At 47.2% G+C, this 17,996-nt stretch overlaps 1 protein-coding gene across 5 annotated transcripts in view; it reads left to right on the top strand.

Annotated features, from left to right (window-relative positions):
* Window positions 1–17,996, top strand: part of SEL1L3 (SEL1L family member 3) — a 99,823-nt gene that overhangs the window by 54,202 nt on the left and 27,625 nt on the right. For all 5 annotated transcript variants that reach the window (XR_004679280.1, XM_035005195.1, XM_035005197.1 and 2 more), the window contains 5 exons: window positions 421–600; window positions 7,013–7,132; window positions 8,804–8,944; window positions 12,583–12,645; window positions 16,146–16,322. Coding sequence is in view for 4 of the 5 variants with exons in the window: in XM_035005195.1 (XP_034861086.1) it covers window positions 421–600; window positions 7,013–7,132; window positions 8,804–8,944; window positions 12,583–12,645; window positions 16,146–16,322 (681 nt within the window). In the remaining variant the exon portion in view is untranslated. The remainder of the gene's footprint in view (window positions 1–420; window positions 601–7,012; window positions 7,133–8,803; window positions 8,945–12,582; window positions 12,646–16,145; window positions 16,323–17,996) is intronic.

Below are 17,996 nucleotides of genomic sequence, written 5' to 3' on the forward strand. Positions count from 1 at the left end.
CAAAGACCCTTCTCAACACTAACATTCTGAGAGTGTAAGATTAGGACATGGCCACTGTTCTTATCATCTTCCATAGATAATGTAGCTGAAGCAGACCAGGGATCCTTAGACCAGTTGGCAGATACACAAGAAGATTCTATGAGAGAAATCAGGGGACGACCCCTGTTTTCACTGAGTGAAAGGCAGAAGTCAAGGAATCATAATATTGGGCATTAAGAAGGAGAGAGAGCTGGAATTTGTGACCCATTAGAAAGTTGCTGTGGCTTCTTTTCTAAAGATTGTTTTTTTAAAGGCATGTTAACATGTTTCTGGAATGACTAGGTTCATATATAGGGACAGGGCCAGATGACCTTCCAATGTTAGGATTTTATGACCTTTTGCTACAATCCTGTGAACACTTAGTAAATTTCTTCCCAACAGGGCATGTTGTATAGTTTGGTAGGAGGCCAGGGCAGTGAGAGGCTGTCTTCCATGAATCTTGGATACAAACACTACCAGGGTATTGACAACTACCCCCTGGACTGGGAGCTGTCCTATGCCTACTACAGCAATATTGCCACGAAGACACCCCTTGACCAGCACACGCTACAGGGAGATCAGGTAAGAGAAAGAAGTGGGTGGAGATGGTCATGGCCCTGTTTACTGGGGCTTCCTGAACAATTTTATACAGTGTCTGCACCTGTGGCTGGTTCATTTTCAGGTCTTCAGAGGATGAGCATAATTGAATGGAGAAAAAGCTATCTTGCACTCTCCAATTCGTATTTCCTGGCTGTGTTCTCAGGCTGAATGCAGAAACAATCCTACACCCATGCATGAAAAGCTTTTCATGAGCAGGAGGACTAGCATGGGAAGAATAGATTTGGCCCTGGACAGATTTTGATTTTGCAAAAAATGTGTACCAGAAACATAGACAACTTTTCTTTGTTCCAAGATCATGTGAGGGGGTGGGTCTGTAGGTGTTAGGGGTTGGGTCACATTGAGTGGGGGGAGTAAGCCAAGGGCTCCTATCAATGTGTAACCAGCAAGCAGGGTCTGCGGTATAAGGAAGCAAGCTCCATCCCCAGCTATGTTCCCATTGCGGGGCACCTGATGGTTTGCTGGATCAACTGATGGTTTGCTTTGAGGACCATGAATAAAAGGGTATAAGTAGAAGTGATAGTGTAAGAATTCAAGGGAAGCTGCCTCTAGTTGAGGCAGGTCTGCATTCGGTGGGAGCAGACCATGGCGTGGTTGGCCTCTTGGAATGTTTTTGTATATATCCTCTTTATCCAGGAAGGATTTAAGAGGTTTTGATGGTCATAGCCCTTGAGGTGGTCAAGTTGAGAGGAAAAGCAAGCCGTCCCTACCAGGAGGTGACAGTTTTTTCTCTGTAAAGGGCCAGGCAGTAAATACTTTAGGATTTGCTCATACAGCCTCTGCCAGGGACAATATATAAGCAAACGGGGAACCTGGGTTTGTGTAGCTGTAACTAGTACGTAAACTTCATGGCTGGATTTGGCCCCAGTGGAGGCCATAAACTTGATTTTCCCTGCTTCTGTTCGGTGAGCCCAGGGGATACGCCCAGCTAGGTCAGGATTGTGGAACCTTAGCCTTGGCGGCTAACGGGGAACTCATCCACTCACTGGTCCCCAGCGCTGCTTCTGGATTGCACTCAGAAATCCACAGTGCAGAAAAGTTGCACTTTGATGATCGGAAACGGATGGTGCCGGAAAGGAAATCTACAGTGGTCGCCGTATGGTTTCAAAATAAATGACTCAACGGTATATGCTGTCGGTGACCATTAAACATGAGTCAAACCATAAAACACCAAATGGCTATCTATAGAGACGTTCTAATTCCTTCAGGAAACAGTGATTTCTCCTGAATAAACTTACACAATCTCATCATTATCGTTTGTATTCTATCAGTGTATATAAGCTATCTGCAAAATTGGACCTCAGTTCGATAGGAATTAATTTATGAATCGACGAAGTTGTTTTTTTATTTTTAGAAAGGAATTATTCTGGGAAAAAAAAAAAAACCATCCACACAAAAAACAAGCCACAAAATCATACTGTGGTTGTTCTACTCAGCCTGAATGTGTTAATAATGTCCTCTATGTATACATTATACTTTTAAGAATTCTAATTCAGCATAAATTAGCAATGGGAAATGGTATGTTGCTAACAACCTCCTTTTCTTTTGAAGATTTGGCACATGCAATGTTACGATTATGAAAAAATGTTTAATTGGTCAGAACCAGGGAAAATGAATAGAGGAGATCCATCTTGCAGCTGAAAGTTGTATGATTAAGAATCACAGATAGGAATTATACAGTTAGGAGAGTTGTATCCTTGCTCATTTTCTTAAGAATGTGTAATTAATGGCTTCTTGAGAATTTAAGCAGGTGTCATACATTGATTTAAATGTCCTTTTGTTGAGAAATCTATTAATTCACCAGCAGCACGTAACAAATGAGGAGATATGGAAAGCCAGACCTCTAATTAACAAACCAAGGATCCCTCAGTAACTCCTTCCTTGATTCTTGCTTCATTTTCTCTTTTATGTAACTCGTGGTTCACATCATTTCATCTTCTTTATTAGTAATCTCCCTTCATGTCACTTCTGTATGATTTAGCGGGACTCTGCCTCAGGTGAAAGAGGAAGAAGCTGCTAGGTTTTGTTTGTTTTTGTGGCTTAATCGCAAATGAGTTTCTTTCATTCTCTCTGCTCCTGGGAATGTGCTTTTCCACAAGGTTTGGTCCCCGGCTTCCTCGCTCTGCACCTGCTAGAGGGGCGGGGGTCTCATCCACACCCCTGGTGTCAACTGCTTTCCACATACTGATGACACTCAGACCTTCCTCTCCAGCTTTTCTTACGCACCCCCAACTGCAATCATAACACACCTTGGAGGCAACCAGCCACCTCCCCTCTCCGTCCCCCCAAACTCCTCCATGGATGACACCACTGTCCATGGTGCTAGCAGCTGAGTAACCATCCTCCCCATCATCCCATCAGTTCCAGTCATCCCACCACATTTACCTGCCCATTTCTCTCTCCTCCCATCCCATCCATGCTGCCCCAGGTGACATTCGCCCCTTGTCATCTCTGCCCTGAGCCACTGGACAGCCTCCTGTTCTGCGCTGAATTATGCCCACCCCACCCCAACCCCTAATTGAAGCCCTAATCCCCCAGTATCTCAGAATGTGACTCTCCTTGGAGGTAAAGGCTTTAAGGAGGTAACTCAGTTGAAATGGAGTCATTATGTGGGCCCTGGTGTAATATGGCTGGTGTCCTTACGAGAAGAGGGGAGTAGGACACAGATAAAACAGTGGGATGACCACGGGAGAACACAGTGGGAAGGTGGCTATCTGCATGGTAAGGAGAGAGGCCTTAGAAGAAACTAAACCTGCCGATATCTTGATCTTGGACTTCTAGCCTCTAGAACTTTGAGAAAATAAATGTCTGTGGTTTATGCCGACCGATGTGTGGTGTTTTGTTGTGGCGGCCGCAGCAAATCAGTACACGTCCTAACTGGTCTTTCTGTCACTAGTCTTGTCCCATCCATTCTCTTCTCACTGAGGCCAAACCAGGCTGTCCACAGTCGAGGTTCTTAACCTGGTGGCACATCGAAGTCACCTGGGGGTTTAAAGAGTAGCTCTGCACAGGCTCCACCCCATAGTCTTGAAGTGACAGACTGGGGGGCTGGGGCATATGTGTATATGTGTATATTTATACAGTTGACCTTGAACAATGTAAGGGTTAGAGGCACTGATCCCCCCACACAGTTAAAAGTCCACGTATAACTTTTGACTTCCCCAAACTTTACTACTAATAGCCTACTGTTGACCAGAAGCCTTACTGATAACATAAACAGTGAATTCACACATATTTTGTATGTTACACGTATTATACACTATATTCTGACAATAAGGTAAGCTAGAGAAAAAACGTTATTAAGAAAATCATAAAGAAAATATATCCATAGTACTGTATTTATTGAAAAAAAATCCGCATGTAGGTGGGCCTCTGTAGTTCAAACCTGTATGGTTCAAGCGTATTTAAAAAGCTCAGCTGCTCATAATGCACAGCCCGAGTTGAGAAGTGCTGACCCACAAGATCTAAGCTCAGCTGTTCGCTTGGCATAGGAGGCTTTCCTTAATCTGGTTTCTGTTTCTCCAAGCTCAGTTGTCAGTAGTCCCTGCTCAGCCTGTCTCCTCTGGGGACACCATACTTTTGGCCACACCTGGAGCCCAGCACATGGTATGAGCTCTCTAAAATGTTTCTGGCCCCAATGCTCCCTCCTCAGATTCTGTTTCTTCCATCTTCCAAAGCATAAAATTCTCTTAGATAGACCATCCTCACAACGGAAGGCTGTGAGCTGCACAAAATTGCAAAACCAACAGGAGGGCGAATGTTTAAACTGCTGTCAGCCTTTTACGTGTTAGAGCGAACTAAGGACCTAACAAATGATGAGTTCCCTTACTGAGAGCTTAGCATACACCATCCACTCTGCTAGCTCTTTTATAAACAATCTCATTTAATCCTCACGCAGCCCTATGGAGTCGATTCTCATTTTACAGAGGAGGCAACTGAGACTTAGAAGCTAAAGAACTGCCCAAAGTCACACAGCAAATGAGTCATGGGGCCTCAGTTAGAACCTAGGCCTTTCTAACTCTTCATAGTATAAAAAATAATGGCTGATAGGTTGAGTGCTTTCGATATAGCAAGTATCGTGCTAAGCTCCATTTTATGGATGCAGAGACTGAACTCAGATCAGTAAAGTTAGTGGCCCAAGGCCCAGGGGTAGTTAGTGGTGAGTTAGAGTTCCTCTTGGTCTGATGTGAAAGGTTGTGCTCTTAATGGCCCCATCCTGCTGCAAAACTTGATGGTACCACCCAGGGGAGCAGGAGGGGCTAAGCCAGGGGACAATAATACAAAGGACAAAAGTGTTCCTTCTTCACAATTATGCACAGCTGCCCAGGTCCCCCCAGAAACATGACCTTTGCCAAGACCCTCCTCATGACACTGTTTGAATTTACTATGTCTCAGGGAAGACAATGGAACAGTCTATCATTTCCTTCCTCTCAGATGTATGAGTCCTTCACTGGGTGGTGAGGCCCATGGTCCCCACCGCCAGCCAGCCTGAGTTTGACATCTAAGCTTGAAGAACTAAATATGTGATCTTGGATAAGTTACTTAACTTCTGAGCCTCAGTTTCTACATCGGTGAAATGGGGGATATTGACAGTGATACTCTTATAAGGTTGCAAAGATTCAGTGAGTCAGTCTTGGGCAAAGCAATTAGAACAGTGATATATCATCAGGATATATCTTATCGGGCTATATCAGTGACATATCATCACTTGGCAGAGAGTGGCAGAAACATCGGAGAGTGTAAATCCTTGCAGGGTAAGAAGTCCCATGACAAAGTTAAAGAGAAAGAAACAAAATAAGAAGAAAAACAACCAAAAATCAAAATGTCCAAGTTCTCCTGTTGAAAAAAAAGTTCTAGTTGAGAATTCCAGTATTTGAACAGCTCAAGCTTCAGTCCAATTCCAGGCTCATCACAGACAACAGAGTGTCCCCTGGAGTTTGAGCTGAAACGCCAGCTCATTGGCAGCACGCTTGTCAGGGTCAAGGAGACAGAGTGGATTCTAGGGCCTTCTTGCTAGAGGGCGACTTTGGGCAGCCGGAAAGAGCCCCATCTTCGGAGCTAAGCCAGCCTGGCTTCAGGGCCTGCTCTACAGAGTGACCATAAGCTGATAGTTTCACCTTTGGAGCCTTGGTTTCTTTGCTTACAAATCAAGGACAGTGATATTTGGGTCGCAGCCCTATGGTGAGGATGAAGTGCGAAGAAAGTTTTAAATACCCGGCACAGGGATGGTTTCAGTTAAAGGTAGTGGGTGTCCTTATTCGAATTGTTGCTATTCGCTTGGTGGCCTCCCCAGGTGAGACAGTGAGCAGGCTGTGACGCCCGCTGGGTGCTGAGCCCCCAGCACAGTCCCGCTTCCCAGCTTCGCCGCGCCCCCCGGAAGGGACCCGGGGCTCTGCAGGGCCATAGCAGTCTCAGGAATGGGGCTGCAGGCTAGAGTTTGTGAATATAAGGACTTTTCTTAACTAACAGAGAGGGTCAGAAGGGAAATCAGGCCTGCCTCCTTGTTCTCTGAGGCTTCTTTCCCAAACTCATGCAGATCCAATTTTTTCACCATCTGCCCGTGGCATGTGCAGAGCGCGGGAAGCCCTTCCCAGGACCCCTCATGGCATTGTTAATAGACTTCATTATACTTCATTATGTTTAAGGGGAGACCGTGAAACCACAGAACTGGTCTCTTGATAAGCAGCCAAAATTTACACATCAAAATGAGTCTGATTTTCTTCAGAGGAGTCGGATACTTCAGAGGCTATGCGCCAATTCAAAACATTTTGTGAACTCTCCCTTTGGGTTCATCCTTAGAGCCTCTAGCACATTCTTGCTCGCATCCTCGGAGTGAACATGCCCTCTTTTTTTTTCCAGGGTAGATTTAATTTTTGGAAATAGCCAAAAGATATTTGAAGCTGAGCCCGCTAAATAAAAATGGTTAGGCATGCAGGATAATAACACTTTGGGATAAAAAAAAACAAAACAAGGTTGTACTTAGAAAATATTGATTTACCTTTTTGGATGCTGTGTGTAATCAGACTCTGAAATCAGCGGCATGAAAGTGGTCTTCTGGACAAGCTTGAGCAGCCGGAGTGAAAGGGGAATAAATTTTGCCCTCCCAAGGCAAACGCTTTGTTTGATAGGAACAAAAATGCCCACTTAGACAGATGAGATGTGACACATTCATTTAGGAAGAATCTGATCTCATGGCATCGTGAACACACTTCATATTTCAGTCATTCATATAGTTTTTACTTACGCGATTGCTAGTTTAAGAATAACGTCCTGGCTCTTGTGTGCCCAAATCATTTGGATATTTCCCTTCTCCCCCTCCTTCCCTTTCCTTCCTTCTTCCCTCCCTCCCTGTCTCCCTTCCTTCCTTCCTTTTCAGGCGTATGTTGAAACAATTAGACTGAAGGATGATGAAACGCTCAAGGTACAGACCAAAGAGGACGGAGATGTCTTTATGTGGTTGAAGCATGAAGCCACCCGAGGCAATGCGGCAGCTCAGGTAAAAAAAAAAAATGTGGTCCACTGTTTTGGAAGCCCATCAGTTGTAATACCCAGGTTCTGCCATGGTAACAAAATATCTCAAACCTCACTGGCTTAAAACTGCACGGGTTAGTTTCTTGCTCCCGATATCCGTCTGATGGGGAGAGCATGCGCTGAGCTCTGGTAGACCCCTACGAATGGAGCTAACAGGGGCTTCACTGCAACACAGGCCCCCGCAGCCATGGCTGCTCAGAAATGGCACAAGCCACCTCTCACATTTTATGGCCAATGAGGTCACGTGGTCTGTCTTGACCACGCGGGCCGGAAGTGCACCCAGAAGGAGAGAGAGCCGCCCGGTTTGTGATCTGTCCTAAAGACTATCATCAGACATTTTAGGGCATTAGATAGAAATAAAAAGAGTGCAGGAGAGATTAGATGGGTATCCATGAATTCAGCTAGGAGAATAACAGAAATCAGGTTCAGCATGACCAACGGACCAACCTTGGCTCTTGAACATGTCTTGTTTCTTGGATGGACTTTTCTGAGGTACCAGGAAGGGCAGAAAGCTGGGAGAACTTTCTCATCTGACTTCTTGCCTTGATTTCACTATGAAGAGAAACCCTTGACGGGAGCCAGCTTAGACAGATTGCACTGGGAGGGAGAAATCTCCCTTCCTGAAGAATGGCCTTAGCTTTTGCTTTGTGCTCCTAGTGAGCTTACAGTGTGGTTAAGGGCCTCTGGGTCTGCTAAGCAAGCAGAAGCCCAGAGATGGGAAAAAGAAAGAAAACAGAAAAGACAAATGCATTGACAAGCAAGCATTTCAGAGACCCTTTAGTAATGCTAGGTCTTCCTAGAGTTTCAGGAGATACTTTGCTGGAAGTTATAAGTACTTGAGTAGAGGGTAGAAAGAAAAGGAGATGAGAGAAGAAGCAGAAAGGAAGAAAGACCATCAGGGGCCAGAATGGGGCTAGAATGTTAACCAACATTCCTCTGCTCCCTTCTCAGGCATCCGTCCCCAGCCTGCAGTCTTTCTAGTGCAGGAAGGAATTCCAGTGCCTAGTTCTGGACATACCACTGTCAGAGTTATTTCCTGGGTGCTCCAGAGCTTGTATGAACTTTCCTGCCTTCATTCAGCAAATCTTTGTTGAGTAGCTTCTACGAGCTCCTGCTGAGCTTTGCTGAGTGAGGGCTGAGGGGAGAAAGACAGACAAATCACATCGTGAGGTTCTGATCCCCAGAGAGCTCCCGCCTCGAATGTCATGGTGGAATGAGCCACGTGGACAAATGCTGGAGTGGGAGGAGCTGAGTGCCCTTCTGATACGGATGTGCACAGGCCTCCAGGCCACTCACTAGGCTCAGGGGACAGCGTGTACCTTCCAAAAGAAAGGGGCTTTGAAGAGAGGAGACAGTCATTGTCGACCAAGTCTCACCCGGCTCCGGCCCTGGGTGCGGTAGACTGACTCACATTCACGTGCAGACATGCATTGTTTCCAATTGGGGCTAAGAACTTGTATTTACACAGGTTCACCTTTCAGGGCTCCAGCCCCCAGTTGGAAGATGACACGTGTCTACCTAATTCCTGGTTCTCAATATGAAAACATTTGAGCTAGGTTTGTCCTTCCACCTTTTAAAGTCTTACGTTAAGCATTACACAGGAAAGTCCTTATTCTAAATTGCTACTGTCTCGAAGCAACGATTGGCCCAGATGCTGTTCTGGGGCCAGCAAGGCGTGGCCAAGAATCCTGAGGCGGCGATCGAGTGGTATGCCAAGGGCGCGCTGGAGACCGAGGACCCTGCATTAATATATGACTATGCCATTGTGTTATTCAAGGTAAGAGTCCCTCAGTTTGGGCTAAAATTACGCAATTCTTATCAGGCTTCCCGAGCAGTTCCCATAGGCGTGCAGGCAAACGAGGATTCTGTAACTGGAGAAACTCAGTATATGCTTCTGTCACTCTTGATGGAAAGGGATATTTGCTGAAAAGGCACAGTCAGAAACAGTCCCCGGTCTCATTTTTTTAATCATTAGTCTTATGTTTGGCACCTGGATTCTCTTTGCTTTTGCAAGAACTGTCTAGAGGAAGCACCCCTATTTTATGGATTGGAAAAAAAAACGGCCACCGGCCCCCAGAGGTTCTGCAAGTTCACCACCAGACAGAGTTGTCATTGAATTACAGCTTAACCCAAGTGCGTGTTTGGGCTGGCTCCCAACAGTCTGGTTGGTCAAAACAAAGATCTTGTTTTAAGCCGGATGGGTTGAAAGGGCATTAGCCCAGGAGACAGAGCATGGAATTCAAGTCCCTCCTCCGCAATCATCAGCTATGTGTCCTTAGAGTTATTTGATCTCATGGGGCAATGGTAATGACCAGAGATTGAATGAGATAACATAATGAATGGGCTTCAAGAAATGTAAAATACTGTCTTATTCTCGTAGTTTGCACTGATTGAGCACTTATTACATGATTTACATGTATTAACGCATTTAAGCCTCACAACCACCTTGTGAGGTAGGCACGGGGGGTGCATTATGATTGCTGTTTGTATATGTGGTAACAGAGGCAGAGAAAGGTTTTTTAATTTGCCCAGCATCACACAGTTGGTACATTTTAGAGATCTGGGACTGGGATCCAGGCAGTTCGGCTTCAGAGTCTGTGTTCTTCACCCCTAAACACAAGACATCAAGTCACTAGCCTTGGAAAAGCAAAACTCTCTTGATTTTGGGAAGGAAGCCCTTGGACCCCATGTCATGCCCAAAGAAAGCCGCTACCCTCGTAGCGAGTGTCTCCAAACAAGGACATGGAGTCACGTGGCCAGGTCCATCTTCAGAACCACAGCTGTGGCCGCTCACTGATTAACAGCCATGACTTTGCTACATTTCTAACCCTCTTTAATAGCCTTAAAACCTATTGGTTCATATGGTTTCCAAATATAGGGTCTGGATGTTCCTTTTTCAGTTGTCAAGTCAACATAGAAATGGTTTGACTCCTAGCCATATGCCGAAGCATCCATGTGTTTATTCAATAAACACCCATTCCAGGCTGACGAAACGCCAGACTCTACGCTAGAGGGAGGGACAGATGGATGTGTGCACCACATCCCCGACCTTAAGGGACTTGTGCAGTGGTGGGGAGGGCAGGCACAGAGAGGCACCGGTCCGCCGGAGCTGGGGCTGGTCACTGTCAAAGTGCAGAGAAAATAACAGCATGAATCAGACATTACTTCTGCCCACCAGGCGCTCACCATCTAGAGGGAGAGACAGATACAGGAAAAATGACTCTGGAGGTGACGGATTGTCTGCTTTCCCAACCTTAAAGATTTTGGGTTCTCCCGCATTCTAACGAAGAATCCCTCGGTGGGACAAGGGAAGGCCCTTATCGGTATTTCAGTAATGGGAAGATTTTACCTCTGGTCAGAAGCTCACTTTAAGTGTGTTCCATGTGAAATAACCCCATGCAGAAAATGAGCTTCCCAAATGTGAAGAACAGAGGTGTGCTCTGGAGCTCTGTGTGGGCATTTGGCACATTGTAGGATGGCGCCATGGTGGCTACAGCTTGGCCAAGACAGTCTAAGCCATCCCGTCTTGCATCCACATGAGGATAGCACTTTGACTTTTACTTTTCCATGAATTCACCCAGTGGACACTATTGAGCACTTACTATGTACCAGGACTTTACATTTCTCTCACTTAACAACTTCCAGTGTGGCTCAGATTTGTGCTTAGTGCAGGGTCTTTGTGCAAGAAATTATCCCACTTAGGTTTACATAACAAATATTCTGGAAAATACTTGGTGCCTAGAAATCAGAGTACCTGAATTCTAGTCACAGATCTAACTGTGAGGCTTTGGGTAAGTCATCCTCCCATTTTATGCCTTCAAAGCAAAGAAGTTGGAGAAGATAAACCTTGAGTTCAACCAGGTTCTAACGTTCTGTCGTCCTGCTCTTTCCTATGCTTTTCCAGAAAGTCCAAAAAGGTTGTCCCATTGCCCCATCCAGTTATTCCACGTAGCCTCCGTGTCCTTTTTCCTTTCCTCTTCCTCTCTATTAAATGAAGTAATGGTGCATTTCTGAAAAATATTTTCATCTTCAACTTTGCTTCAGCTCATCAGTTTCATTAAATAGGTAACTTGAAGGCTAGGAGAAACTTGGTGTATATAATTTAACTTTTAGTTGGATTCGCAATTTTATTTGGGGTCCTGAAAAATACAGAGACAAACATATTCTGCACGTTTTCTGTAAGGAGGTTATGAATCATTATACGTTCTCAGCACAGAAGGGGAACGCAGAGGAGGAAGTAGAGTGTGCTAGTTACAACTTGGACTCTGGAGCCTGCCTGCCTGGGTTCAAATCCTGCCTCGGCATCTCACTTACTGTGCGATTCTGGGCAAGGGCTCAGATGGGAAGGCTAGCAGCATCTCCGTAAGCTTGTGGTGAGGATTAGATGGAGCAGCATAGTGCGGAACCCACCGCTTGAATTAACACGGGGATGTTTGCTCGTTCTGTCTTCCCTTACTGTAGTGCTATTTCAATAGAGCTGAAAGTTCTATTGGTACAAAGCACCCCCAACATTATATCACATGTGACCCCATCAACCTCTGTGTCTCTGGCCAAGAAGTCTCCATGGGGCACGAGGGGTGAGTGTGTCAACACAGACGCTAGGTTGGTTTAGTAGCAGCGATGGATTTCATCCGGTTTGCCTTGCCCACCATCTTCATTGTCAGTCCTGTGGTGAGAGAGGTCTTGAGGTCCTCTCCCACTCTACCCTCAGGCCTGTCACTTCCCCACACGGTCCTGCGGACACCTCGGTGAGGTCCCACAAAGCCCCTCTCTTGTGGCAAGGACCCCAAAGCCGTTTCTCTCTGTGGCAGTGCTTATACCGCCTCTAGCTGGAAAAACTCTGTAGCAGGAGGAACCTTGTCAGTTTCTGTCAGTATCTGACGCGACAGATTCCAAGGGGTCCTGTCTCCTTCACAGCTGGCTCTTGAGCTGGTCCCCCCTGGAGACTCCCGAGAGGACCCAGGAAGGCTGCTGAGGACAACCTAATAACTTCCGACTGTCCCGTCCCAGATCAAGGGCTGTATGTGGCTCGCAAACGAGGCCAGCCACAGAGAAACGCATCCAGGATGACCAGACTCACTACCTTGTTCTTCAGGGATTCTCCCAATAGGACCTGTGGATTGACAGGAATGGGATTCACTCGATGATAATGGGGGGTTTGTATGGATGCTAAGCGGGCAAGGTGAGGTCTGCTACCTCTGCACCACCCATATAAGCAAGACAATAGTGAGGATGATGATGATGATGGTAGAGTAGTTCTGCGTGTAGACATCTTTAAGGTAAGGCTTTTAACGAAGAAGGCTTGGCTTTTCTTTTTGAAGTATTTTATGTGGAACACTGGTACACCTGCGTCATGTTTTCAAGCGCGCTCTGGGTTTATTTTCTTCCTACTCATTGCTGTTTATCATTGTTTAGGGTCAAGGAGTGAAAAAGAACAGACGGCTTGCTTTGGAGCTGATGAAGAAAGCGGCTTCCAAGGTAACACTTTCGCATATTGTCAGAGGGAAACATTTGCACCACGCACACCCACACGCTCACAGGGCTACGAGAATACATGGCCAGCCTTTGGCCCGGCCCATGGAAAACGGAGTGGGGAGGGACGGGTCGCTGCCATAGCGGTGATTAGTCATTTCGGAGCTGCAACACGGACAGAAACCCGCCACAAAGGGGACGGCGGAACTCAAAAGCTGAATGCACCTTCCAGTCAATAGAATTCAGGCCGATTTTGTTTGAAGGCTAAAATTATAATCACGGGCTGCCCAGATAACAAGCAGTGGGGGGGAGGGGTGGGGGGGAGCGGGGCTCCTTGGAATTGAATGGGTATGTAGACAAGCCATTGAATTAGGAAAACCCAAAGCCGAATTCCTTTGAAGGTTAACCCTGTCGTGTCCAAAGCCCGTGTCCTGCCCGTGCTTTAATAATGGGCATGTATATCAAGTTGACGGCCAGGTTTAAAAATTGCTCTGTTTTTGTCACTGTTTTCTTTAAAATGTTGTCGTCAAGTCAGCTGGTTTCACTATGGCACTGCGGAATGGAGGTTAAATATTACCTGTGAGGGGACACACACACGTACAATGCGTTGCACACGCACACACGCACGCTCACAGGTGCATGCATGCAACTTGCCAATCAATTCGTAGAAAGCACTCTAAGCCTACAACCTCGACAGAGTCCTTTATAGCCCTTCTGGCGCTTGAAAGTGCCCCCCTCCCCAAGGCTGCTAATACTTGCCTTATCAACAAAGACTCCTCAAGTACCCATGCTGATTTCTTTTTCCCCTCGTCCTCCCCTGAGAAGTTCTCCCCTGAGAAGTTCGGAGTCTCTTTTTGTGTGTGTAGAACAGGAGGTTGGAGCGTGGAATAAGAGAGCCAAGAGGTTTTCCGTCCACCTTGTTGGTGTCAAGAAGGCACGTGACCCAAGAGAAGGGAGCCCACCGAAACACACACCAGCTCCTGCCCCCCCCAACACACACACAAAGTAAAGGGCAGATTAACGGTGGGCATTCGGTCCAAAGCATCCTAAAATAGGGCAGTGATGGGGTTGCCCCGGCAGCTGTGAAATCTGCATCTCTTTAGCCATCCTAGGGGTGAGCTGATGTCTAATGTGCTTCGTTTTGAAGGGATTCTTAGCAGAGCTTAGGTGAGGATTGGGAAATGCTGCGTTATGGCCTGGAGTCATCATATCCTTAAAAGTGTTATGTGATTCTCGCTCATTGACTCAGCAAGGCATTTTGAGGCCCCTGCTCTTTGTCAGGCACTGTGGTGAAGGTCCCATATAGTTTGGTTTTCGGAATTAGGGAAAAGTCACTTGGGAGCAAATGTGGTGATTGAGCTGTACATGTCAAGAACAGAATATGAAAAGTAAGCGAGAAAGACGGGGTTTCTTGTGGGGCTCCACATGCAATCCCTCGTGGAGTTCTGCAGATGTTTTGAGGGATGGCAGGTGCATCTGAATAAGCCTGTGGCCTCTGGCTTTGCAGCAAAAGTCACTGTGCTGTGTACATTCCATAGGCTTGTTCCGAAGCTGGCTGTTGCCACTTTATGGTATGGCTGGTCCATTACATGGTTGAAAGGCATTCTGCCAGACTTTCCAAGAGACCACCGTGCACCTGGTTCAGCATGCAGCTCAGGAAGAAGGCCTCGATGACTAGATCCATGGCACTGACACCCTTCCTGATGTCAGCTGGCTTGGGAGTCAGTTATCTCGGGGGCCTGCAGATCTGAACCCTACTCTCCATCCTCAAGGTGTAGGATTTGGACTTCCAGCATTCAAAGGGTGGCTTTCGTTCATTCGTCAAATATTTATTGAGCACCTACTCTGTAGCAAGCACTAATATAGGTCCTTGGGACACAAAACGAAGATTCCTGCCCTCATGGAGCTTCTATTTTATTTATATATTTTTTAAGATTTTATTTATTTGAGAGAGAGTGAAAGCGAGAGAGATCGCAGAGCTCCGGAGAGGGGAGAAGCAGACTCGCCACTGAGTGGAGAGCCTGATGTGGGGCTCGATCCCAGGGCCCTGGGATCATGACCTGAGCTAAAGGCAGACGCTTAACCAACTGAGCCACCCAGGCATCCTGGAACTTCTATTTTAATGGGCTTTGTTAGTTTCTTTCCCCCTGGTCTTTCTGGCACCCGGAGTACGACAGAAATCTAGGAAGTGTAGCTTTTTAGCATCCACTGCAGACTGAAAAGGCTCAGCCTGGGATCTTGGCATCTGTTCTCAAGGGACACCCATCCTTCACTGGTGAAAGGTGGTGAAAGAGATTTGGTTCTATACTTAGACTCTGATTTAACAAGTTTTACAGATGCAAGGCACTATTTGACCCTCGGATCCTTTTTCCCCTGCTTCTTCATGGTTTGGTGGGCCTGGCAGAAAGGGAGGTATGAGGACCCTGTATGCCCAGGTCTACACACAGGTGTCTCACTGTGGGGCCGGAGGCTCCTTCCGGAGCACTCACACCCCTGCAGGGCTTCTGAGCCCTTAACAACCAAGCTGCAGGCTGCCCTGTGGAAGCAGTGGGAGCATCTGGGGAAAGCACACGGGAGTACCTGCTAGAATGAAATCAGCAAGCACAAGGAGGCTCCAGACTCGATTTGCTTAAAGCACTTCCTCGGTACCAGCCCCAGGTCTAGACACAGTTTTAAAACCCTCCTTCCAGAGACCCTGGGTGGCTTAGCTGGTTAAGCGCCTGCCTTTGGCTCAGGTCATGATCCCAGGGTCCTGGGGTCGGTGGAGTCCCACATCCGGCTCTTTGCTCAGCAGGGAGCCTGCTTCTCCCTCTGCCTGCCGCTCCCCCTGCTTATGCACTTGCTCGCTCTCTCTCGTTTTCTCTCTGACAAATAAATAAAATCTTAAAAAAAAACACAAAACCCTCCTCCCATCCTCCCCCTGCCTGAGCCCCCCTCCCCCCACCCTCCCAACTCTACCTGGTAGTCAGGACTGGGACTCCCAGTAGCCTCAGAGCTCCTGTGCTTTGCAAGCAGGCTGTTGCAGCCGCTTCCCTCTGAGAATTTGTTGGTGTTCAGGGCAGAGTAATCAACAGATGGGGAGGCGGGTCACCTAGAAACTGTCCCAGCCCGGGGGGGGGGGTCAGGCCTCCCCTCGCAGGTGAGCGCTCATGAGTCACAAGGTCACTGTTGATGCTGCGGGGCAATAAGAGGCCTTTTGTAGACAAGGGCTTTGCGCAGGAGCCTGCAGGCGCTGCGCCATGATCTGGGGGCAGCATCGCTGCGATGCTGGAAGGCAGGAATCCCCCAGCAGCAGCCAGATGAAATCCACCCCGGGGAAGGCTCTGAGCAGGCTCGTGGTTTCTAACACTTAGCTTTTCTTTAATGCCATCTGCCCCCAGAAAGAGACGGGAAAGGTTTTGCTCAGATGCAGGCAGAGTGCTTTCCCAACAATTGATTCTCTTTAGGTTTCATTAAAAAAAATTTTTTTTAAAAGTAATTTTTTTTTTCATTGTTCTAAAATCCAGGGATTGCATCAGGCAGTCAATGGCTTGGGATGGTATTACCACAAGTTCAAGAAAAATTATGCCAAAGCAGCGAAGTACTGGTTAAAAGCAGAAGAAATGGGGAATCCGGATGCATCGTACAATCTTGGAGTCCTGTATTTGGATGGCATTTTCCCCGGAATTCCTGAAAGGAATCAAGTAAGGCTTGAGACCAGCTGTGCCACTGGCCACTGGCTTGTCTGCCATGTGCCCGGCCTGCATGAGGCCCCGTGGGGGTGCAGATGCCACCCAAGACACAGACCCTGTCCTCAAGCAACTCCAGGGTCCAGTTAGGAAGATAAGACAGCAAACGGCAAAGGATGGTATCTAGCCAAGTGTCAAGTGTGTGCTCTTTGCTCTGACCCAAACAGATCTCGACAGGGGAAACTGTGATGGCCAAAAGCAGTCAGGAAGGCTTCCTGGAGGAGGGAGGCCTGAACTAGGGAAGAAGGGGAAGATGATTCGAGATGAGAATGAGCAAGAGGCAGTGCAGAGATTGATCTTACTAGAAGCAAAGAGAGCTGAGTCCAGATAGGGTTGCCTGATATGAGACCAGATTTCGTAATAGTGAAAACCACAGTGACAGTCTTCAGTGTTTGCTAAGCACTTCCTCTGTGATAGACACTCAGAAATAGTTGACATGCACCCGGTGTCATTCTAATTACCTTCTGGAATAGCTGCTATGATTATATCCATTTTACAGAATGAACAATCAAGGCTCTGAGAGCATATGTAACTTACTCAGAGTCATACGCTTAGTGGAGGCAGGACTGGGATCCCTGCACAAAATGGAAGCCCCTCGTTATTACTAATACTCTTGATGATGGTGATTATAATTTCTGCACCATTACAGTCCACAAATTTCATTGAATGCCCACCTATGCCAGCCATTCTCCGAGGCACTGGGGATACAGGAGCCTTACATATATCTGGGAGCAGAATATTCCAGAAAGAGGGAACAGCCAGGGCAAAAGCCCTAGAGGAAAGCAGGCTAGTTGCTCCTCAAGGAACAGCAGGGAAGCTGGAGCAGCGGGAGCGGGAAGTGGGGGAGGGGCATAGGTGGGCGAGAAGGTCGGGCAGGCAGGTGCGCAGGTCATTGTGAGGTCCCCGCCGCTCTGAGGAAGATGGGAAACCGCTGGGCAGCTTTGGACAGGGCAGTGATGTGCTGTGCTTTAAAAGCCTCCCCTTAGATCCTAGCAGAGACTAGGATTAAAGAAGACAAGAGGGGAGCAGGGGGTTAATGTATTGAATCCAAGTGAGAAACGATGGGGACCCCAGGAGGGGGATGGAAATGTGGCTGGATTATGCACGTACTTTGAAGGTCAAGGTGACAGGGCTCGCTAATGGATTGGATGTGAGGTGTGACAGGGGAGAGGAAACGGGGTGACTCCAAAGTATTTGGCATTTATCGAGGTAGAAGAGTGGAGGGGGCAATTCGCAGGATGGGCCAGCCTGAGGCAGCGGCAAGTTTCTGGGGGTTGGGACCTGGAAGATAATTTCTGTGAAGCACTGTGCTAAACCTTGAGAATACATCTCATTTAATCCCTGAAACGGCCATTCGCGCTAGGTATTATTAGAAGCCCTATTTTTCAGCTGCAGAAATCTCGCAGTTGGAGAGATGAACTAATATGCCCAAGGTCACACAGGGGGAAGGAGCAGAGCTGGGATTTAGACCCAAGCCCATCTGACTCCAAAGCCCTGCTGCAGAACGGCAGCTAACCGCCTCGGCAAAAATAATAGTAACCAGCAGAATATTCACCCTTCTAAATGTTTCTTTTTCCCCTCTGCCTCTCTCTGCCTGCATAAGGGGCTGTATGTTTTTATGCATTGCTC

This window comes from Mirounga leonina, unplaced genomic scaffold (assembly GCF_011800145.1).
Source record: "Mirounga leonina isolate KUSES-001 unplaced genomic scaffold, KU_Mleo_1.0 Mir_129, whole genome shotgun sequence".
NCBI lineage: Eukaryota > Metazoa > Chordata > Mammalia > Carnivora > Phocidae > Mirounga > Mirounga leonina.